Below are 24300 nucleotides of genomic sequence, written 5' to 3'. Positions count from 1 at the left end.
GTAGCACAGCATGGTGCCTCTGAGGGGTGAGGTACTGAGTCTCTCAGCCCTTGGAGCAGCTGGTAGGGACTAGAGCGGCCAGAGGGCCAGGTTGTTGGAAGTTGGTGTAGTTGGCACAATTGCATTCTAAACTGTTCTGTGCTACATATATTCTTACACTTGAAAGGTGTGTTATAATCATAATGCCATATGTTAAAGTATGTCTTTTATTTTGGTAAATTTTCAGCTCTTCTGCGCCGTGCCACTACGTATAAACATCAAAACAAGCTCCAGGAAGCTATAAAAGATTTGAATAAAGTACTGGCTGTTGAACCTGATAATGAGTTGGCCAAAGTAAGTATAGAAAGTGATAACTCACCTAATTCTATAGTTTGCTATTTCTGTATTTATGTTAAAATGATATCAGTCTTGCTGGAAAAGTGATGTTGAGGATTAGGACACAGATTTAAGAAGTAGGTACGAGGAGCTTCAAGATGGCGGAAGAGTAAGACGTGGAGATCACCTTCCTTCCCACAAATACATCAGAAATACATCTACATGTGGAACAACTCCTACAGAACACCTATTGAAAGCTGGCAGAAGAACCCACACCTCCCAAAAGGCAAGAAACTCCCCACGTACCTGGGTAGGGCAAAAGAGAAAAGAAAAAGCGGAGACAAAAGAATAGGGATGGGACCTGCACCATTGGGAGGGAGCTGTAAAGGAGGAAAGGTTTCCACACACTAGGAAGTCCCTTCACAGGTGGAGACTGCGGGTCGTGGAGGGGGGAAGCTTCGGGGCCACGGAGGAGAGCGCAGCAACAGGTGTGCGGAGGGCAAAGCGGAGAGATTCCCACACAGAGGATCGGTGCTGACCAGCACTCACCAGCCCAAGAGGCTTGTCTGCTCACTGGCCGGGGCAGGTGGGAGCTGGGAGCTGAGGCTCAGGCTTTGGAGGTCGGATCCCAGGGAGAGGACTGGAATTGGCTGCGTGAACACAGCCTGAAGTGGGCTAGTGCGCCACAGCTAGGCCTGTGCCTCTGAGGTGGGAGAGCTGAGTTCAGGACATTGGTCCACCACAGACCTCCCAGCTCCATGTAATATCAAACAGCAAAAATCTCCCAGAGATCTCCATCTCAATGCCAAGACCCAGCTCCACTCAACGACCAGCAAGCAACAGTGCTGGACACCCTATGCCAAACAAGTAGCAAGGCAGGAACACAACCCCACCCATTAGCAGAGAGGCTGCCTAAAATCATAATAAGGTCACAGACACTCCAAAACACACCACCAGACACAGACCTGCCCACCAGTAAGATAAGATCCAGCCTCATCCACCAGAACACAGGCACTAGTCCAATCCACTGGGAAGCCTGCACAACCCACTCAGCCAGCCATATCCACTGGGGGCAGACACCAGAAACAATGGGAACTACGAACTGCAGCCTGCGAAAAGGAGACCCCAAACACAGTAAGTTAAGCAAAATGAGAAGATAGAGAAACACACAGCAGATGAAGGAGCAAGGTAAAAACCCACCAGACCAAACAAATGAAGAGGAAATAGGCAGTCTACCTGAAAAAGAATTCAGAATAATGATAGTAAAGATGATCCAAAATCTTGGAAATAGAATGGAGAAAATACAAGAAACGTTTAACAAGCACCTAGAAGAACTAAAGAGCAAACAAACAATGATGAACAACACAATAAATGAAATTAAAAATTCTCTAGAAGGAATCAATAGCAGAATAACTGAGGCAGAAGAACAGATAAGTGACCTGGAAGATAAAATAGTGGAAATAACTACTGCAGAGCAGAATAAAGAAAAAAGAATGAAAAGAATTGAGGACAGTCTCAGAGACCTCTGGGACAACATTAAATGCACCAACATTCGAATTATACAGGTCCCAGAAGAAGAAGAGAAAAACAAAGGGTCTGAGAAAATCTTTGAAGAGATTATAGTTGAAAACTTCTCTAAGATGGGAAAGCAAATAGTCAATCAAGTCCAGGGAGTGCAGACAGTCCCATACAGGATAAATCCAAGGAGAAACACACCAAGACACATATTAATCAAACTATCAAAAATTAAATACAAAGAAAAAATATTAAAAGCAGCAAGGGAAAAACAACAAATAACCTACAAGGGAATCCCCATAAGGTTAACATCTGATCTTTCAGCAGAAACTCTGCAAGCCAGAAGGGAGTGGCAGGACATATTTAAAGTGATGAAAGGGAAAAACCTACACCCAAGATTACCCAGCAAGGATCTCATTCAGATTCGACGGAGAAATTAAAACCTTCACAGACAAGCAAAACCTAAGAGAATTCAGCACCACCAAACCAGCTTTACAGAAAATGCTCAAGGAACTTCTCTAGGCAGGAAACACAGGAGAAGGAAAAGACCTACAATAACAAACCCCAAACAATTAAGAAAATGGTAATAGGAACATACATATCGATAATTACCTTAAATGTAAATGGATTAAGTGCTCCAACCAAAAGACATAGACTGGCTGAATGCATACAAAAACAAGACCTGTACATATGCTGTCTACAAGAGACCCACTTCAGACCTAGGGACACATACAGACTGAAAGAGGATGGAAAAAGATATTCCATGCAAATGGAAATCAAAAGAAAGCTGGAGTAGCAATTCTCATATCAGAAAAAATAGACTTTAAAATAAAGACTATTACAAGAGACAAAGAAGGACACTACATAATGATCAAGGGCTCAATCCAAGAAGAAGATATAACAATTGTAAATATTTATACACCCAATATAGGAGCACCTCAATACATAAGGCAAATGCTAACAGCCATAAAAGGGGAAACTGACAGTAACACAATCATAGTAGGGGACTTTAACACCCCACTTTCACCAATGGACAGATCATCCAAAATGAAACTAAATAAGGAAACACAAGCTTTAAATGATACATTAAACAAGATGGACTTAATTGATATTTATAAGACATTCCATCCAAAAACAAGAGAATAAACTTTCTTCTCAAGTGCTCATGGAACATTCCCCAGGATAGATCATATCTTGGGTCACAAATCAAGCCTTGGTAAATTTAAGAAAATTGAAATCATATCAAGTATCTTTTCCGACCACAATGCTATGAGACTAGATGTTAATTACAGGAAAAAATTTGTAAAAAATACAAACACATGGAGGCTAAACAATACACTACTTAACAGCCAAGAGATCACAGAAGAAATCAAAGAGGAAATCAAAAAGTACCTAGAAACAAATGACAAGGAAAACACAACGCCCCAAAACCTATGGGATGCAGCAAGAGCAGTTCTTAGAGGGAAGTTTATAGCAATACAGTCCTACCTTAAGAAACAAGAAACATCTCGAATAAAAAATCTAACCTTACACCTAAAGCGATTAGACAAAGAAGAACAAAAAAACCCCAAAGTTAGCAGAAGGAAAGAAATCATAAAGATCAGATCAGAAATAAATGAAAAACAAATGAAGGAAACAATAGCAAAAATCAATAAAACTAAAAGCTGGTTCTTTGAGAAGATAGACAAAATTGATAAACCATTAGCCAGACTCATCAAGAAAAAAAGGGAGAAGACTCAAATCAATAGAATTAGAAATGAAAAAGAAGTAACAACTGACACTGCAGAAATACAAAGGATCATGAGAGATTACTACAAGCAATTCTATGCCAATAAAATGGACAACCTGGAAGAAATGGACAAATTCTTAGAAAAGCACAACCTTCTGAGACTGAACCAGGAAGAAATAGAAAATATAAACAGACCAATCACAAGTACTGAAATTGAAACTGTGATTAAAAATCTTCCAACAAAGAAAAGCCCAGGACCACATGGCTTCACAGGAAAATTCTATCACACATTTATAGAAGAGCTAACACCTCTCCTTCTCAAACTCTTCCAAAATATAGCAGAGGGAGGAACACTCCCAAACTCATTCTATGAGGCCACCATCACCCAGATACCAAAACCAGACAAAGATGTCACAAAGAAAGAAAACTACAGGCCAATATCACTGATGAACATAGATGCAAAAATCCTCAACAAAATACTAGCAAACAGAAACCAATAGCACATTAAAAGGATCATACACCATGATCAAGTGGGGTTTATCCCAGGAATGCAAGGATCCTTCAATATATGCAAATTAATCAATGTGATACACCATATTAACAAATTGAAGAATAAAAACCATATGATCATCTCAATAGATGCAGAAAAATCTTTAGACAAAATTCAACACTCATTTATGATAAAAACCCTCCAGAAAGTAGGCATAGAGGGAACTTACCTCAACATAATAAAGGCCATATATGACAAACCCACAGCCAACATCGTCCTCAATAGTGAAAAACGGAAACCATTTCCACTAAGATCAGGAACAAGACAAGGTTCCCCACTCTCACCACTATTACTCAACATAGTTTTGGAAGTTTTAGCCACAGCAATCAGAGAAGAAAAAGAAATAAAAGGAATCCAAATCAGAAAAGAAGAAGTAAAGCTGTCACTGTTTGCAGATGACATGATACTATCCATAGAGAATCCTAAAGATGCTAGTAGAAAACTACTAGAGCTAATCAATGAATTTGGTAAAGTAGCAGAATACAAAATTAATGCACAGAAATCTCATGCATTGCTATACACTAATGATGAAAAATCTGAAAGAGAAATTAAGGAAACACTCCCATTTACCATTGCAACAAAAAGAATAAAATACCTAGAAATAAACCTACCTAAGGAGGCAAAAGACTTGTATGCAGAAGACTATAAGACACTGATGAAAGAAATTAAAGATGATACAAACAGATGGAGAGATATACCATGTTCTTGGATTGTAAGAATGAACATTGTGAAAATGACTCTACTACCCAAAGCAATCTACAGATTCAATGCAATCCCTATCAAACTACCACTGGCATTTTTCACAGAACTAGAACTAAAAATTGCAGAATTTGTATGGAAACACAAAAGACCCCATATAGCCAAAGCAATCTTGAATGGAGCTGGAGGAATCAGGCTCCCTGACTTCAGACTGTACTACAACGCTACAGTAATCAAGACAGTATGGTACTGGCACAAAAACAGAAATATAGATCCATGGAACAGGATAGAAAGCCCAGAGATAAACCCACACACATATGGTCACCTTATTTTTGATAAAGGAGGCAAGAATATACTATGGAGAAAAGACAGCCTCTTCAATAAGTGGTGCTGGGAAAACTGGACAGCTACATGTAAAAGAATGAAATTAGAACACTCCCTAACACCATACACAAAAATAAACCTAAAATGGATTAAGGACCTAAATGTAAGGCTAGACACTATAAAACTCCTAGAGGAAAACATAGGCAGAACACTCTATGACATAAATCACAGCAAGATCCTTTTTGACCCACCTCCTAGACAAATGGAAATAAAAACAAAAATTAACAAATGGGGCCTAATGAAAATTAAAAGCTTTTGCACAGCAAAGGAAACCATAAACAGGACGAAAAGACAACCCTCAGAATGGGAGAAAATGTTTGCAAATGAAGCAACTGACACAGATTAATCTCCAAAATTTACAAGCAGCTCATGCAGCTCAGTATCAAAAAAACAAACAACCCAATCCAAAAATGGGCAGAAGACCTAAATAGACATTTCTCCAAAGAAGATATACAGGTTGCCAACAAACACATGAAAGAATGCTCAATATAATTAATCATTAGAGAAATGCGAATCAAAACTACAATGAGATATCATCTCACACCAGTCAGAATGTCCATCATCAAAAAATCTACAAACAATAAATGCTGGAGAGGGTGTGGAGAAAAGGGAACCCTCTTGCACTGTTGTTGGGAATGTAAATTGATACATCCACTATGGAGAACAGTATGGAGGTTCCTTAAAAAACTAAAAATAGAACTATCATATGACACAGCAATCCCACTACTGGGCATATACCCTGAGAAAACCATAATTCAAAAAGAGTCATGTATGACAATATTCATTGCAGCTCCATTTACAATAGCGAGGACATGGAAGCAACCTAAGTGTCCATCGACAGATGAATGGATAAAGAAGATGTGGCCCATATATACAATGGAATATTACTCAGCCATAAAAAGAAATGAAATTGAGTTATTTGTAGTGAGGTGGATGGACCTAGAGTCTGTCATACAGAGTGAAGTAAGTCAGAAAGAGAAAAACAAATACAGTATGCTAACAGATATATATGGAATCTAAAAAAAAAAAAAAAGGCATGAAGAACCTTGGGGCAGGACGGGAATAAAGATGTAGACCTTCTAGAGAATGGACTTGAGGATACGGGGAGGGGGAAGGGGAAGCTGGGACAAAGTGAGAGAGTGGCATGGACATATATACTCTACCAAATGTAAAACCGATAGCTAGTGGGAAGCAGCTGCATAGCACAGGGAGATCAGCTCGGTGCTTTGTGACCACCTAGAGGGGTGGGATAGGGAGGGTGGGAGGGAGACGCAAGAGGGAAGAGATATGCGGATATATTTATATGTGTAGCTGATTCACTGTGTTATAAAGCAGAAACTAACACACCATTGTAAAGCAATTATACTCCAATAAAGATGTTAAAAAAAAAAAAAGAGGTACATCTCAGACACTCCCAGTGTTAACATCTATTTGAAGTGGAAGAAAGTAGGCTCTTAAATTGTCCAAAATCATAAACCTACTCCTGAAGGGCAAATAATTTTCTCTTTCCTGAAGCTTTGTAGGCAATTCTTTTCTTTGAGCCAAGTTCAATTTATTATGCAAATGGTGTAGAACTTTCCTAGGTAGGATTAAGCATGAGCTTGATGGCTATAAAAGAGTGTTCATTTCTCAATTTGCATGGTAAGCATAGCATCCCTGACAGTAAACTGACTCAGATATACACTTAGGGGATCTGTATTCAAGCCTAAAGAGTAGAGGTAAGTGTCAAGAGCTGTGAAGGGCCTGAGAGTTTACCGTACATGAAAATTAGCAAGGTTGCCTAGAGGAATATACAAGACTCCTGGGTCAGGCACAAAAGACTTTGCTACTCATGGCATGGCAAGCTGATGAGCTTCAAGCTCATGTCCGTTACCCTGGCCCCCAAGTTCCGTGGGGGCGGCAGAAGGCCCAGATAGGTGCTTCACACTTGGTGGGTTTGTGTCACAGCTGAGGAATCCCAAATTCAGAAAATCCAACACCCATATTTTATAATGGGATACAAGCAAATCTGCCAAACCTCTGTGCCAGAGGGAAACGTTATTTTGCTGGAAAGCAAACGAACCTTCTCTCCTCTGAAGGGAAATATTCTCTGTTTCCCAGGGCTGTTCTCAGTACAGACATCCTTAAAAAGATAATCTAGGTCCCTTTCTCCAAGTGCAGACACAGCAGGAAGACAGCTGTCTGTGAACCAGAAAGCAGGCCCTCACCAGAAACCAAATCTGCTAGCACCTTAAACTTGGACTTCCTAGCCTTCAGAACTGAGAAATAAATTCCTGTTGTTATAAATCAAAAAAAAAAAGAAAAAAAAGTCTAGAACAAGGGTGGTTTAGTTCCTCTGCTTACATTATATTCAGAAATATGGGAAACCCATGGAGAACTGTCTTCGACCAATAAGTTGTCACTGTTTCCACATACCTTTCAGGTTATCTAACTCTCTCTGAGAGGCAGCTGATGTCCCTACTGTATCAGCTGCATTTATCAAGTCAGCATTTCAGTGGATTAGGTTTAGGGTGCAGCTTAGGAACACATCTTGACACCATAGTATTTCCTTTTTATAATGGTATGTTCATTAAAAAGTTAGCATTATAATATTCTAAAAGAAAAAAATTGAAACAAGGAAAACCACCTTTAATTTTACTATCCAACGTAAGTTCATGTTTACATATTAACTTCAGACCTTAACCAAATGCATTTTTACCTTAACCATATGTAAAGATTAACTCAAAGTGGATTATATACCTTAATATAAAACTTGAAGTATGAAAGTTCTAGAAGAAAACATAAGAGAAAATCTTTATGACCTTGGATGAGACAAATATTCCTTAGGTATGACACAGAGGCATAATCCATAAAAAGTTGATAATTGGGCTTCATCAAAATTAAAAAGTTTTTATTTATTCTATCAGAAGAATAAAAAGACAAGCCATAGACTGGGGGAAAATATTTGCAAATCATGTATCCAACAAAGGACTGTATCCTGAATATATACAGAACTCTAAAAACTCAATAATAAGAAAACAAACAGGTTGATGAAAAATAAGCAAGATATTTGATCAGACACATCACCAAAAGAGTTATGTGAATGGAAAATAAGCACATGAAAAGATGCTCAATGTCATTAGTCACTAGAGAAACATAAATTAAAACCACAAGAGATACCACTACAAACCTGTTAGACAGCTAAAATGAAAATGATTGACCATACCAAGTGTTGGTGGGCATGTGGGAGAACTGAAACTTTTGGGAATATAAAATGATCCCACTGCTTTGGAATACAGGTAAAAAGTTAAACAAAACAATCATACGCCTACCGCATGACCCAGTCATTCCACTCCGAGTATTCACCAAGAAAAATACAAGCATAGGTCCATACAAAGATTTAAACACGAATGTTTATAATGGCTTCATTTGTAATTGCCAAAAACTGAAAACAGCCCAAAATGTCCATCAATAGGTGAATGGATAAACAAATCGTTTTATAAGCATATAATAGAATACTACTGAATGATAAAAGGGAATGAACTAATAGGTTCATAAGACGACATGGATAAATTTCAAAATAATTATGCTAAGTGAAAGAAGCCAGACAAAAAGAGTACATGTAGTATGATTCTACTTATATAAAAAACTAGAAAATGCAAACTAATCTATCGTAACAGAAAGAACAGTGGTTGCAGGGATGAGCAAAAGAGAAGCATAACAAAAAGATAGGAAGAAACGTTTTGTGAATGATGGATATGTTTATTATTACGTCAAAATCTATTAAAACTTGTGCTCTTTAAGTATGTGCAGTTTATGTCAATTATACCTCAGTAAGGTGTTAAACATGAGGAAGGAAGCAAAATGGTTTGATATATTTTTTAAAATTTCTAGTTGGCATAAAATATTAAAGAACTTTCAACATGACTCTTAAAAAACATGTATAGTATGGTTTAATTTGTATAAAACTGGACATCTCTGTGTGTGTATATGCATACAAATACATCTAGGAAGATGATCAGAATGTCGATAGTTTATCTGAGTGGCAGGATTTCAGATGATTTTCTTCATCCTTCTTTTATACTTGTTATGCTTTAAGTTTTTTACAGCGGACATGTATAGTTCTAATCAGAAAAAGCAGTGAAGTTGTTTGAAAAGAAAAATAAAGACCACCATAAGAAGCTTTATCTTAGTTATCTTTATTCACTTTTTAATATCTTCATATTCTTACCTGCAAGAATGGTTATTTTTTTTAACTAAAGGAAAAATTTTTCTTTAATGTGGCGATTATGTTTCAGAAAACCTTGTTAGAGGTTGAAAGAGATCTGAAAAATTCTGAACCTGCATCTGAGACTCAAACCAAAGGGAAAAGGATGGTTATTCAGGAAGTAGAAAACTCAGAAGATGAAAATGAAAAGGACAGTGGAAGAAAACATGAAGATGGCATTGGAGATAAGAGTAAGACATCTTTTCTCTTTGGTTTATGCAAAAAAAACCCCCTATCTTCTTATATGATGAGCTGGCTCAAATTTTCTATTTGTACAGAAATTCTTAGTCTACCAAATTTTTCTAGCCTTTACCTTGTAAGTCCACAAGCAGGTTTTTCCTTCATCTTTTTCTTAATACAGCTCATTTCTTTTTCTTTTCTTTTCTTATTGCGGTATAATTGACTTATAACATTATGTTAGTTTCAGGTGTACAACATAATGATTCAGTATTTGTATATATTGTGAAATTATCACCACGATAAGTCTGGTTAAAATCTTTTTCTTAATACAATCTCCCAAACCCATTTTTCTTCATAATCTGACATCTTTTCTAGTGCTCAATTTAATTCCTGATTATCACCTTTAAACACAAATGGCTGCCTTTGTGACACCAACCATTTGCAAGTTAACCTTATGTCCATCTCTTAGATGATTGTTTTATATATAGCTACTTGGTCAAACAAATATGTTGGCTTCAAAGGGGTTGTTTGCCTAAACATTAATGCACTGTTGGAATGCCCTGTAACTATGCGTGCCTCTCAAAGAAATTTTTAAAAAATATGCAATTTCACTTTTGATGTAATTTAAAAAAAAAGAATCTAGACTATATAAAGTTTAATCTTCATAATATAAGACAATGAAAATTACATCAACTTTAAGGGGAAAAAAATCTGCCTTTTCATTTGACCAGGGGGGAAAAGTTTTTCTTTTTTCTTGAGAGCTCCTGAGCAGCTGAGGGGGAAATGTCAGCTTTGAAAATCATTCACTGGTAAAAATCAACTTTAAGTAATTTGACAGAATATTTTAATTTAGAGAAATATAAAATGTTCAAGTCATTCAACTTTAAAGAAAGAACAAGGAGTATAAGTTTTTATTTTTTCGTGGCAAAATATATAGTGTAAAATATATACATCAGCTTAAAATATGATCAGTTAAGCTAGGATAAAGACAAAAGCACAGAAAGGAAGGGGGAGAGAGATGAGGAGGCAGAGTAGAGCACCCAAGAAAGATGGAAAAGAAAGTGAGAGCATCAAAAGGATAAAAAGGAGAATTTAAGGTAAGCAGCTTTTCAAGGATTGAGGCTCACCTTTTTTTCTTCAATTTATTTATTTATTTATTTATTTTTGTCTGTGTTGGGTCTTCGTTGCTGCGGCAACGGGCTTTCTTTAGTTGCGGCAAGCGGGGGCTCCTCTTTGTTGCGGTGCGTGGGCTTCTCATTGCGTCGGCTTCTCTTGTTGCCAAGCACGGGCTCTAGGCGCGTGGGCTTCAGTAGTTGTGGCACGTGGGCTCAGTAATTGTGGCTCACGGGCTCAGTAATTGTGGCTCACGGGCTCCAGAGTGCAGGCTCAGTAGTTGCAGTGCACGGGCTTAGCTGCTCCACGGCATATGGGATCTTCCCGGACTAGGGATTGAACCCGGGTCCCCTGCGTTGGCAGGCAGATTCTTAACCACTGCGCCACCTAGGGAAGTCCCGATTGAGGCTCACCTTTAAGCAAGTTCTGGGAGCAAATGTTTTTCTTATGTTTATATTTAGCTTCAGATAATTAGCCAAGCATCTTACAATTAAAGGAAATCATTTAAAATCTTACCTGGAACAAGATATAATATAAACTGTATCAATTGCTACTATTTTAAAATTATTTTTTAAAATTTACATATAGTAAAAATGGACTTTTTGGTATACAGTTCTAACACGTGTATAATTTCATGTAACAACCACCACCGTCAGGATCCAGAACAATTTTATCACAAATTGTTGGCTAAAAGGAAAGCAAAAAAGAACACCTCCTTTTAGCCAAACCCTTCCCTCACCCCAAGCCTTGGTAGCCGTTGATCTATTCTCTGTTCCTGTAGTTTCACCTTTTCCAGAATGTCATATAAATGGAATCAGAGAGTATATAACCTTTTGAGACTAGCTTCCTTCACTTAGCATAATGTCACTGAGATTCATTCATGTAGTTGCATGTATCTTTGATTTATTCTTTTTTATTACTGAGTAATACACCATTATATGGATATACTGCAGCTTGTTTATCCTTTCATTTGTTCAAGGACATTTGGGTTTTTTCCAGTATTTGGTATTTATGAATAGAGCTGCTATTAATATTCATGCACAGGTTTTTGGGTGAACATACGTTTTCATTTCTCTGGGGTAAATACCAAGAGTGGGACTGCTGGGTCATATGGCAAGTGTATGTTTAACTTTATAAAAAATCTCCAGACTGTTTTTCCAGAATGGCGGTACCATTTTTCATTCCCATTAGCAACACGGGAGAGTTCTAGCTGCTTCACATTCTTGCCAGCATTTGGTATTTTATTTAAAATATTTTTTTAGCCATTTTATTAGGTGTGTAGTGGTTTCTCACTGTGGTTTTAATTTGCATTTTACTAATGGCTAGTGATGTTGAACATTTTTTCATGTGCTTATTTGCCATGTCTATATCACTTCTGGTAAAGTATCTGTTGAAATTATTCCACCAGTTTTTAAAGTTGGGTTGTTGCTTTCTTACTGTTGAATTTTGAGAGTTCTTTTTATATTTTTGATACAAGTCCTTTGTTAGATATGAGATCTGCAAATATTTTTTCCCTATTTGTAGCTTTTTTTCCCCTCATTCTTTTATCAGTGTCTTTCACAGAAAAAAAGGGTGTTAGTTTGGTTAGAGTCCAGTTTATCAAAATTTTTTAATGGACTGGTGATTTGGTGTCATATCTTAATGCTTTGACTAAGCTAAAATCATGAGGATTTTCTCCTATGTTTTCCTTTAAAAGTTCCATAGTTTTATGTTTTACACTTATGTACCATTCTGAGTTAATTTTTTTATTGAGATATAATTGACATATAACATTCTGTTAGTTTCATGGGTACAACATGATTCAATAGTCATATATATTGTGAAGTAATCGCCACAATAAGTCTAGTTAACAACCATCACCATACACAGTTAAAAAATTTTTTTTCTTGTGATGAGAACTTTTAGGATCTCTTTTAGAAACTTTCAAATATATAATAGAGTATTATTAACTCTAGTCACTATGCTGTACATTACATCCCCATGACTTACTTATTTTATAACTGGAAGTTTGTGCCTTTTGACTCCCTTCACCCATTGCACACGTGTGCACATGTACACACACACACACAGAAACACACACACACAGATACACCTCTGGCAACTATCAATCTGTTCTCTATGAGCTCAGTTTGGTTTTTCTTTTTAGATTCCACATATAAATGAGATCATATGGTGTTTATCTTTCTCTGTCTGACTTATTTCACTTAGCCATACTGAGTTAATTTTTCTATGAAGTGTGAGGATTAGATTGAGTTTCACTTTTTTGCATATGGATGTCCAATTGTTCCAAAGCCATTTGATGAAAACTATCCTTATACCTTTGAACTGCCTTTGCACCTTTGTAAGAAAAAATCAATTGGCCATATTTGTGTAGCCAATAGAATCTAACTCTGGGTTCAGTTCTTTTCCACTGATCTATGTGTCTGTCCCTTTGTCAATACCACACTGTCTTGAGTGCTGTAGTTTTACAGTAAGTCTTAAAATCAGGTAGTGTGATTCCTAAAGCTTTATTTTTCTTCTTCAAAATAGTTTGGCTATTCTAGTTCCTTTGCCTTTCACATAGTTTTAAAATCAGGGTTTTTTCAATTATATTTTATTTTTCACAGGCTGCATTTCTCCTATTTCTCTTAATATTCAGGTATATTCCTTTATTACATAAAATCACTTAACAGTCACATACATTTGATGACTATTTTACCACAAGCCTGTTTGTTATATTACTAAAATCTATATTTCTACTCACTGCAAAACACAAGGAATTTCCCACTGTATATCACTATAGTATATAGTAGAGTATAATTGGACAGCAAATATGAGGTAGTTAAATCAGTTCTTTTTGATTGGAACTGCATTGAATTTATAGATCAATTTAGGGAAGAAATGACATTGTAACTATATGGATTTTTCCAGTCCATGAACATGGTATATCTCTCCACTTATTTAGGTCTTCTTTGATTTATTTCATTAGTGTTTTTTAAGTTTTCAGCACACAGATACTGCACATACTTTGACAAATTTATACTTAAGTATTTAAATTTTTTGGAGCTATTGTAAAGAATGTTTTTTTAATTTCAGAAAATTGAAAATTGAATTGTTCATTGCTAGAATATAAAAATATCATTTATTTTAAAAAATATGTTGACCTTGTATCTTGCAGTCTTGCTAACTCACTGATAAGTTCCAGGATGCTTTTTGTAGACTCCTTGGAATTTTTTTCATAGACAATTACATGGTCTGCACATAAGAACAGTTTTATTTCTTTGATTTCCAATCTATACGTCTTTTCTTTCTCTTTCTTACTTTATTGCACTGGCTAAGGGCTATGGTGTTGAATAAAAATGGTGAGAGTGAACATCCATGAGCTTTGTTCTTAATCTTAGAGGGCAAGCATTCAGTCTTCCATCATTAAGTTTTCTGTTAACTGTGGGTTTTTGAGAGATGGGCTTCATCAAATTAAGGAAGTAACTTTCTATTTCTACATGACTGCGACTTTTTATCTCAAATTGATGTGAACTTTTCAAATACTTTTTCTGCAGCAATTGATTTGATCATGTGGTTTTTCTTCTGTAATCTGTTAGTATATTGGATTATGTTGATTGATTTTCAAAAGTTGAGCTAGCCTTGAATTCTTGGGATAAACCCCATCGATCATCATGTATTATTCTTTTCATATATTACTGGATTTTGTCTGTTATTATCTTGTTGAGGATTTTTGCGTCTATATTCATGAGAGAAATTGGACTATAGTTTTTCTTTTTTTTTGTACTGTACATGTCTGGTTTTGGTATCAGGGTAATGGCAACGTCAGAAAAGTTGGGAGCTGGGATGTGCTTCCACCACTTCTATTTTCTGGAAGAGATTGTGTAGAATTGATATTACTTCTTTAAAAATTTGGTAGAATTTGCCAGTGAAATCATCTGGGCCTGGAGGTTCTTTTGTGAAAGATTTAAAATTACAAATTTAATTTCTTTAATAGACATACAACAGTTTAGGTTATCTGTTTTTTTCTTGGGTGAATCCTGAGTTTAGTAGTTTCAAGAAATTGGTCCATTTCATCCAGATTGTTGAATTTATAAGCACAGTTCATAGTACTCCCTTATTATAGCTTTAATGTCTGATTGATCTGTAGTGATATCCTCTCTTCCTGATAGTGGCGATTTGTGTTTTCTCTCTTTTTTGTTTGTCATTCTGGTTTGAGGTTTATCAATGTTATTGATTTTTTCAAATGTTTCATTGAATTTTCTCTGCTTTTTTTTTTTTTTAACATCTTTATGGAGTATAATTGCTTTACAATGGTGTGTTAGTTTCTGCTTTATAACACAGTGAATCAGCTATACACATACATATATCTGCATATCTCTTCCCTCTTGCGTCTCCCTCACACCCTCCCTAGCCCACCCCTCTAGGTGGTCACAAAGCACCAAGTTGATCTCCCTGTGCTATGCAGCTGCTTCCCACTAGCTATTGATTTTATATTTGGTAGTGTATATATGTCCATGCCACTCTCTCACTTTGTCCCAGCTTACCCTTCCCCCACCCCCATGTCCTCAAATCCATTCTCTAGTAGGGCTGCGTCTTTATTCCTGTCCTGCCACTAGGTTCTTAATAACCTTTTTTTTTTTATATTCCATATATATGTGTTAGCATACGGTATTTGTTTTTCTCTTTCTGACTTACTTCACTCTATATGACAGACTCTAGGTCCATCCACCTCACTACAAATAACTCAATTTTGTTTCTTTTTATGACTGAGTAATATTCCATTGTATATATGTGCCACATCTTCTTTATCCATTCATCTGTCGATGGACACTTAGGTTGCTTCCATGTCCTGGCTATTGTAAATAGAGCTGCAATGAACATTGTCATACATGACTCTTTTTGAATTATGGTTTTCTTAGGGTATACGCCCAGTAGTGGGATTGCTGGCTCGTATGGTAGTTCTATTTTTAGTTTTTTAAGGAACCTCCATACTGTTCTCCATAGTGGCTGTATCAATTTACATTCCCAACAACAGTGCAAGAAGGTTCCCTTTTCTCCACACCCTCTCCAGCATTTATTGTTTGTAGATTTTTCGATGATGGCTATTCTGACTGGTGTGAGGTGATACGATACCTCATTGTAGTTTTGATTTGCATTTCTCTAATGATTAATAATATTGAGCATTCTTTCATGTGTTTGTTAGAAATCTGTATATCTTCTTTGGAGAAATGTCTATCTAGGTCTTCCGCCCATTTTTGGATTGGGTTGTTTGTTTTTTTGATATTGAGCTGCATGAGCTGCTTGTAAATTTTGGAGATTAATCCTTTGTCAGTTGCTTCATTTGCAAATATTTTCTCCCATTCTGAGGGTTGTCTTTTCCTCTTGTTTATGTTTTCCTTTGCTGTGCAAAAGCTTTTAATCTTCATTAGGCCCCATCTGTTTATTTTTGTTTTTATTTCCATTTGTCTAGGAGGTGGGTCAAAAAGGATCTTGCTGTGATTTATGTCATAGAGTGTTCTGCCTGTGTTTTCCTCTAAGAGTTTTATAGTGTCTGGCCTTACATTTAGGTCTTTAATCCATTTTGAGTTTATTTTTGTGTATGGTGTTAGGGAGTGTTCTAATTTCATTTTTTTTTTTTACGTGTAGCTGTCCAGTTTCCCAGCACCACTTATTGAAGAGGCTATCTTTTCTCCTTTGTATATTCTTCCTCCATTATGAAAGATAAGGTGACCATATGTGCGTGGGTTTATCTCTGGGCTTTCTATCCTGTTCCATGGATCTATATTTCTGTTTTTGTGTCAGTACCATACTGTCTTGATTACTGTAGCTTTGTAGTATAGTCTGAAGTCCAGGAGCCTGATTCCTCCAGCTCTGTTTTTCTTTCTCAAAATTGCTTTGGCTATTTGGGGTCTTTTGTGTTTCCATACAAATTCTGCAATTTTTTGTTCTGTTTCTCTGAAAAATGCCAGTGGTAGTTTGATAGGGATTGCATTGAATCTGTAGATTGCTTTGGTAGTATAGTCATTTTCACAATGTTGATTCTTCCAATCCAAGAATATGGTATATCTCTCCATATATTTGTATCATATTTAATTTCTTTCATGAGTGTGTTATAGTTTTCTGCATACAGGTCTTTTGTCTCCTTAAGTAGGTTTATTCCTAGGTATTTTATTCTCTTGTTGCCATGGCAAATGGGAGTGTTTCCTTAATTTCTCTTTCAGATTTTTCATCATTAGTGTATAGGAATGCAAGAGATTTCTGTGCATTAATTTTGTATCCTGCTACTTTACCAAATTCATCGATTAGCTCTAGCAGTTTTCTGGTAGCATCTTTAGGATTCTCTATGGATAGTATCATGTCATCTGCAAACAGTGACAGCTTTACTTCTTCTTTTCCAATTTGTATTCCTTTAATTTCTTTTTCTTCTCTGATTGCCGTGGCTAAAACTTCCAAAACTATGTTGAATAATAGTGGTGAGAGTGGGCAACCTTGTCTTGTTCCTGATCTTAGTGGAAACGGTTTCAGTTTTTCACCATTGAGGACGACGTTGGCTCTGGGTTTGTCATGTATGGCCTTTATTATGTTGAGATAAGTTCCCTCTATGCCTACTTTCTGGAGGGTTTTTATCATAAATGAGTGTTGAATTTTGTCGAAAGCTTTTTCTGCATCTATTGAGATGATCACATGGTTTTTCTCCTTCAATTTGTTAATATGGTGTATCACATTGATTGATTTACGTATATAGAAGAATCCTTGCATTCCTGGGATAACCCCACTTGATCATGGTGTATGATCCTTTTAATGTGCTGTTGGATTCTGTTTGCTAGTATTTTGTTGAGGATTTTTGCATCTATGTTCGTCAGTGATATTGGCCTGTAGTTTTCTTTCTTTGTGACATCTTTGTCTGGTTTTGGTTACAGGGTGATGGTGGCTTCATAGAATGAGTTGGGGAGTGTTCCTCCCTCTGCTATATTTTGGAAGAGTTTGAGAAGGATAGGTGTTAGCTCTTCTCTAAATGTTTTGTAGAATTTTCCTGTGAAGCCATGTGGTCCTGGGCTTTGTTTGTTGGAAGATTTTTAATCACAGTTTCAATTTCAGTGCTTGTGATTGGTCTGTTTTTATTTTCTATTTCTTCCTGGTTCAGTCTCAGAAGGTTGTGCTTTTCTAAGAATTTGTCCAGTTTTTCCAGGTTGTCCATTTTATTGGCATATAGTTGCTTGTAGTAATCTCTCATGATCCTTTGTATTTCTGCAGTGTCAGTGGTTACTTCTCCTTTTTCATTTCTAATTCTATTGATTTGAGTCTTCTCCCTTATTTTCTAGATGAGTCTGGCTAATGGTTTATCAATTTTGTTTATCTTCTCAAAGAACCAGCTTTTAGTTTTATTGATCTTTGCTATAGTTTCCTTCATTTCTTTTTCATTTATTTCTGATCTGATCTTTATGATTTCTTTCCTTCTGCTAACTTTGGGGTTTTTATGTTCTTCTTCCTCTAATCGCTTTAGGTGTAAAGTTAGGTTCATTTGAGATGTTCCTTGTTTCTTAAGGTAGTATTGTATTGCTATAAACTTCCCTCTTAGTACTGATTTTGCTGCCTCCCATAGGTTTAGTTTTGTCGTGTTTTCATTGTCATTTGTTTCTAGGTATTTTTTGATTTCCTCTTTGATTTCTTCAGTGATCTCTTGGTTATTAAGTAGTGTATTGTTTAGCCCCCATGTGTTTGTATTTTTTACATATTTTTTCCTGTAATTGATATCTAGTCTCATAGCGTTGTGGTCGGAAAAGATATTTGATACGATTTCAATTTTCTTAAATTTACCAAAGCTTGATTTGTGACCCAAGATATGATCTATCCTGGAGAATGTTCCATGAGCACTTGAGAAGAAAGTGTATTCTGTTGTTTTTGGATGGAATGTCCTATAAATATCAATTAAGTCCACCTTGTTTAATGTATCATTTAAAGCTTGTGTTTCTTTATTTAGTTTCATTTTGGATGATCTGTCCATTGGTGAAAGAGGGGTGATAAAGTCCCCTACTATGATTGTCTTACTGTCAGTTTCCCCTTTTATGGCTGTTAGCATTTGCCTTATGTATTGAGGTGCTCCTATATTGGGTGCATAAATATTTACAATTGTTATATCTTCTTCTTGGCTTGAGCCCTTGATCATTATGTAGTGTCCTTCTTTGTCTCTGGTAATAGTCTTTATTTTAAAGTCCATTTTGTCTGATATGAGAATTGCTACTCCAGCTTACTTTTGATTTCCATTTGCATGGAATATCTTTTTCCATCCCCTTTCAGTCTGTATGTGTCCCTAGGTCTGAAGTGGGTCTCTTGTAGACAACATATGTATAGGTCTTGTTTTTGTATGCATTCAGCCAGTCTATGTCTTTTGGTTGGAGCATTTAATCCATTTACATTTAAGGTAATTATCGATATGTATGTTCCTATTACCATTTTCTGAATTTTTGTGTTTGTTATTATAGGTCTTTCCTTTCTCCTGTGTTTCCTGCCTAGAGAAGTTCCTTGAGCATTTGTTGTAAAGCTCGTTTGGTGGTGCTGAATTCTCTTAGCTTTTGTTTGTCTGCAAAGATTTTAATTTCTCCATTAAATGTGAATGAGATCCTTGCTGGGTAGAGTAATCTTGACTGTAGGTTTTTCCCTTTCATCACTTTAAATATGTCCTGTCACTGCCTTCTGGCTTGAAGAGTTTCTGCTGAAAGATCAGCAGTTAACCTTATGGGGATTTCCTTGTATGTTATTTTTTGCTTTTAATATTTTTCCTTTGTATTTAATTTTTGATAGTTTGATTAATATGTGTCCTGGCGTGTTTCTCCTTGGATTTAGCCTGTATGGGATTCTCTGCACTCCCTGGACTTGATTAACTTTTCCTTTCCCATGTTAGGGAAGTTTTCAACTATAATGTCTTCAAATATTTTCTCAGTCGTTTTCTTTTTCTCTTGTTCTTCTGGGACCCCTATAATTCGATTGTTGGTGTGTTTAATGTTGTCCCAGAGGTCTCTGCGACTGTCCTTAATTCTTTTCATTCTTTTTTCTTTATTCTGCTCTGAAGTAGTTATTTCCACTCTTTTATCTTCCATGTAACTTATCCATTCTTCTGCCTCCGTTGTTCTGCTATTGATTCCTTCTAGAGAATTTTTAATTTCATTTATTGTTTTGTTCATCATTGTTTGTTTGCTCTTTAGTTCTTTTAGGTCCTTGTTAAACGTTTCTTGTATTTTCTCCATTCTATTTCCAATATTTTGGATCATCTTTAGTATCATTACTCTGAATTCTTTTTCAGGTAGACTGCCTATTTCTTCTTCATTTGTTTGGTCTGGTGGGTTTTTACCTCGCTCCTTCATCTGCTGTGTGTTTCTCTGTCTTCTCATTTTGCTTAACTTACTGTGTTTGAGGTCTCCTTTTCGCAGGTTGCCGGTTCGTAATTCCCATTGTTTTTGGTGTCTGCCCTCAGTGGCTAAGGTTGGTTCAGTGGGTTGTGTAGGCTTCCTGGTGGAGGGGACTGGTGCCTGTGTTCTGGTGGATGAGGCTGGATCTTGTCTTTCTAGTGGGCAGCTCCACATCTGGTGGTGTGTTTTGGGGTGTCTGTGACCTTATTATGATTTTAGGCAGCCTTTCTGCTAGTGGGTGCGGTTGTGTTCCATCTTGGCATAGGGTGTACAGCACTGGAGTTTGCTGGTCGTTGAGTGGAGCTGGGTCTTGGCGCTGAGATGGAGATCTCTGGGTGATTTTTGCTGTTTGATATTACACGGAGCTGGGAGGTCTCTGGTGGACCAATGTCCTGAACTCAGCTCTCCCACCTCAGAGGCACAGGCCTGACACATGGCCAGAGCACCAAGATCTTCTCATCCACACGGCTCAGGATAAAAGGGAGAATAAAGGAAAGAAAAAAATAAAATAAAATAAAGTAAAATAAAATAAAGTTGTTAAAATAAAAAATAATTATTAAAAATAAAAAACAATTAAAAAGTTAAAAAAGAAAAAAAAGAAGCAAAGAAAGAAAGAAGAGAGCAACCAAACCAGAAAACAAATCCACCAATGATAAGAAGCGCTAAAAACCATAGTTAAAAAAAAAAAAGGGCAGTCAGAACCCTAGGACAAATGGTAAAAGCAAAGCTGTACAGACAAAATTACACACAGAAGCATACACATACAAACTCACAAAAAGAGAAAAAGGAAAAGTATATATATATTGTTGCTCCCAAAGTCCACTGCCTCAGTTTGGGATGATTTTTTTGTCTTTTCAGGTATTCCACAGATGCAGGGTACATCAAGTTGATTGTGTAGATTTAATCCGCTGCTCCTGAGGCTGCTGGGAGAGATTTCCCTTTCTCTTCTTTGTTCGCACAGCTCCAGGGGTTCAGCTTTGGATTTGGCTCCGCCTCTCCATGTAGGTCGCCTGAGGGCACCTGTTCTTCGCTCAGACAGGACGGGGTTAAAGGAGCAGCTGATTAGGGGGCTCTGGCTCACTCAGGCCAGGGGAACGGAGGGGTACGGAATGCGGGGCGAGCCTGCAGCGGCAGAGGCCGGCATGACGTTGCAACAGCCTGAGTCATGCTGTGTGTTCCCCTGGGGAAGTTGTCCCTGGATCACGGGACCCTGGCAGTGGTGGGCTGCACAGGCTCCTGGGAGGGGAGGTGTGGATAGTGACCTGTGTTTGCACACAAGCTTCTTGGTGGCTGCAGCAGCAGCCTTAGCGTCTCATGCCTGTCTCTGGGGTCCGCGCTGATAGCCGCAGCTCACACCCGTCTCTGGAGCTTGTTTTGGCGGTGCTCTGAATCACCTCTCCTTATGCACCGTGAAACAACAAGGCAAGAAAAAGTCTCTTGCCTCTTCGGCAGCTCCAGACTTTTCCCCCCGGACTCCCGGCTAGTTGTGGGGCACTAGCCCCCTTCAGGCTGTGTTCACGCAGCCAACCCCAGTCCCCTCCCTGGGATCCGACCTCCAAAGCCCGAGCCTCAGCTCCCAGCCCCCACCTGTCCCGGTGGGTGAGCAGACAAGCCTCCTCAGGCTAGTGAGTGCTGGTCGGCACTGATCCTCTGTGCGGGAATCTCTCCCCTTTGCCCTCCGCACCCATTGCTGCACTCTCCTCCGTGGCTCCGAAGCTCCCCCTCTCCACCACCCGCAGTCTCCGCCAACGAAGGGGCTTCCTAGTGTGTGGAACTTTTCCTCCTTCACAGCTCCCTCCCACTGGTGCAGGTCCCATCCCTATTTTTTGTCTCTGCTTTTTCTTTTTTCTTTTGCCCTACCCAGGTACGTGGGGGAGTTCCTTGCCTTTTGGGAGGTCTGAGGTCTTCTGCCAGCGTTCAGTAGTTGTTCTGTAGGAGTTGTTCCACATGTAGATGTATTTCTGATGTATTTGTGGGGAGGAAGGTGATCTCTACGTCTTACTCTTTCACCATCTTGAAGGTCTCCTCCCTTCTCTGCTTTTTTATCTTTTTCAGTTTCATTGATTTCTGCTCTTTATCATTTCCTTCTTTTTGTTTGTTATGGGTTTATTTTTCTCCTCTTTCTCTAAGATAGTTTCTCAAATGGAAGCTTAGAAAGTTGATTTGAAACTTTTTTCCCTAATATAAGCATTTGATGCTATGCTTTCTTCTAAGTGTGGCATTAGCTGCATCCCATACATTTTGATATGTTGTATTCTCACTGTCATTCAATTGGAAATATTTTCTAATTTCCTTCAAGGCTCCCTCTTTGACCCATATGGCATATTTAATTTCCTAATTTTTGAGACATCAGTAATCTTTCTGTTATTGATTTAAAGTTTACCTCCGTGTTATACAGTAGAAACTAACACACCATTGTAAAGCAGTTATACTCCAATAAAGATGTTAAAATTTTTTTTTAAATAAAAAAATTTTTAAAAGAATGGAAATAAAAAAAATAAAAATAAGAAAACATAAAGTTTACCTTTGTTAAGGTCAGAGAATACACTTTGTGTTACATTATTACTTTCAAATTTGTTGAGGCTTTTTTTATGACATAGGATATATTATTTCTTGATGAATATTCCATGTACACTTGAAAAGAATGTTATTCTGCTGTTTTTTGGTGGCGTGTTTTATAAATGTCAATTAAATTAATTGGTTGATGGTGCTGCTTAGTTAGTTCTTTATCCTTGCTGATTTTGTTTACTTGTTATATTCCTTACTTTTATATTCCTTATTGAGGAGTATTGTTGTCTACAGTTGTGGATTTGTCCATTTCTCTTTTTAGTTCTACCAGTTTTTGCTTCATGTGTTTTGAGGCTCTGTTGTTAGAAATATTCACGTTTAGGATTTCTGTGACTTGTTGGTCAGTTGATCCTTTTATCATTATATAATGTTTCTCTATCTTTGGTAATTTTACTTGCTTTTAAGTCTGCTTTGTCTGACAGTAATATAGCTATTTCAGCTCTCTTTGGATTAATATTTTCACAGTGTATATTTTCCTAGGCTTTTACTTTAACCTACCTATATAATTAAGGTGGTTTTCTATTAGGCAGTAAATAGTTGGGTCTTGTTTTTAATCTTACTAACTCTTGTCTTATAACTGGTATATGTACACCAGTTACAATTAATGATGTTTGTAGTAGGTCTAACATTGTATTATTTGTTTTTCTGTTTCTTCCCTCTGTTTTTTGTTCAACTTTTTTTCTTTTATACCTTCTTTTGGGTTACTTAAATATTGTTTAGTTTTACATTTTAATATATTGATTGTGTTTTTTACTATATATCTTTGTACATTATTTTAGTGGCCCCACTAGGAATTTATATATACATACTTAACTTTCCACATTTTACTTAGAATTAATATTTTACCACTTCCAGTGGAATGTAGGAAAAAAAAAATCTTACCACTAAATCAGTCCCTTTATCCCCTGTCTTTATGTTGTAGTTATCATATGTGTTATATCTACATTCATTGGAAACCCCATTAGACAATGTTATGCTTTCTGCTTTCAACCTCTCTACATTTTTTAAAGAATTTAAGAGGAGAAAAAAACAGTCTTTTATTTACTCAGATATTTATCATTTCTATTGTTCTTCCTTCATTCCTAATGGTACAAGTTTCTTCCTGCTATCATTTCCTTTACATATGAAGTATTTCCTTTAGCATTTCTTTTAAAGAATGTCTGCTAGAGATGAATTCTCTTAGTTTTCCTTCACTGAGGATGTCTTTATTTCACCTTCATTTCTGAAGGATATTTTTGCAGGATATAGAATTATGGTTTGACAGTTCTTTCTTTCAGTGTTTTAAACATTTTGCCCTGCTGCCTTCTATCCTTCATGATTCTGATGAGAAATCCATTGTTATTCAAATTGTTGTTCCCCTATATTTGATGCATTGTTTTTCTCTGGATGCTTTCAAGACTTTTTCCTTTGTTTTTATTTTTTAGCAGTTTGATTATGGTATGTCTTGATGTGCATTTCTTTGAATTTATCCTTTTGGGGTATGCTGAGATTCTTGAATCTATAAGTTCATGTCATTGCCACATTTGTGAAGTTGTCTGCCCTAATTTCTTCAAATTTTTTTCTGGACAACACTATTTTTCCTTTCCTACTGGGACTATTATGACACAATTGT

At 36.9% G+C, this 24300-nt stretch overlaps 1 protein-coding gene across 1 annotated transcript in view; it reads left to right on the top strand.

Moving 5' to 3' along the window:
* Nucleotides 1–24300, top strand: part of SPAG1 (sperm associated antigen 1) — a 94333-nt gene that overhangs the window by 28415 nt on the left and 41618 nt on the right. The window contains exons 9-10 of the mRNA XM_036830754.1: nt 227–333; nt 9470–9629. Of these exons, the coding sequence (XP_036686649.1) occupies nt 227–333; nt 9470–9629 (267 nt within the window). The remainder of the gene's footprint in view (nt 1–226; nt 334–9469; nt 9630–24300) is intronic.

This window comes from Balaenoptera musculus, chromosome 17 (genome assembly GCF_009873245.2).
Source record: "Balaenoptera musculus isolate JJ_BM4_2016_0621 chromosome 17, mBalMus1.pri.v3, whole genome shotgun sequence".
In the NCBI taxonomy this organism is placed as follows: Eukaryota; Metazoa; Chordata; class Mammalia; order Artiodactyla; family Balaenopteridae; genus Balaenoptera; species Balaenoptera musculus.
The sequence above is the reverse complement of the archived record's forward strand: the minus strand, read 5'-3'. Positions and strand labels throughout refer to the sequence as shown.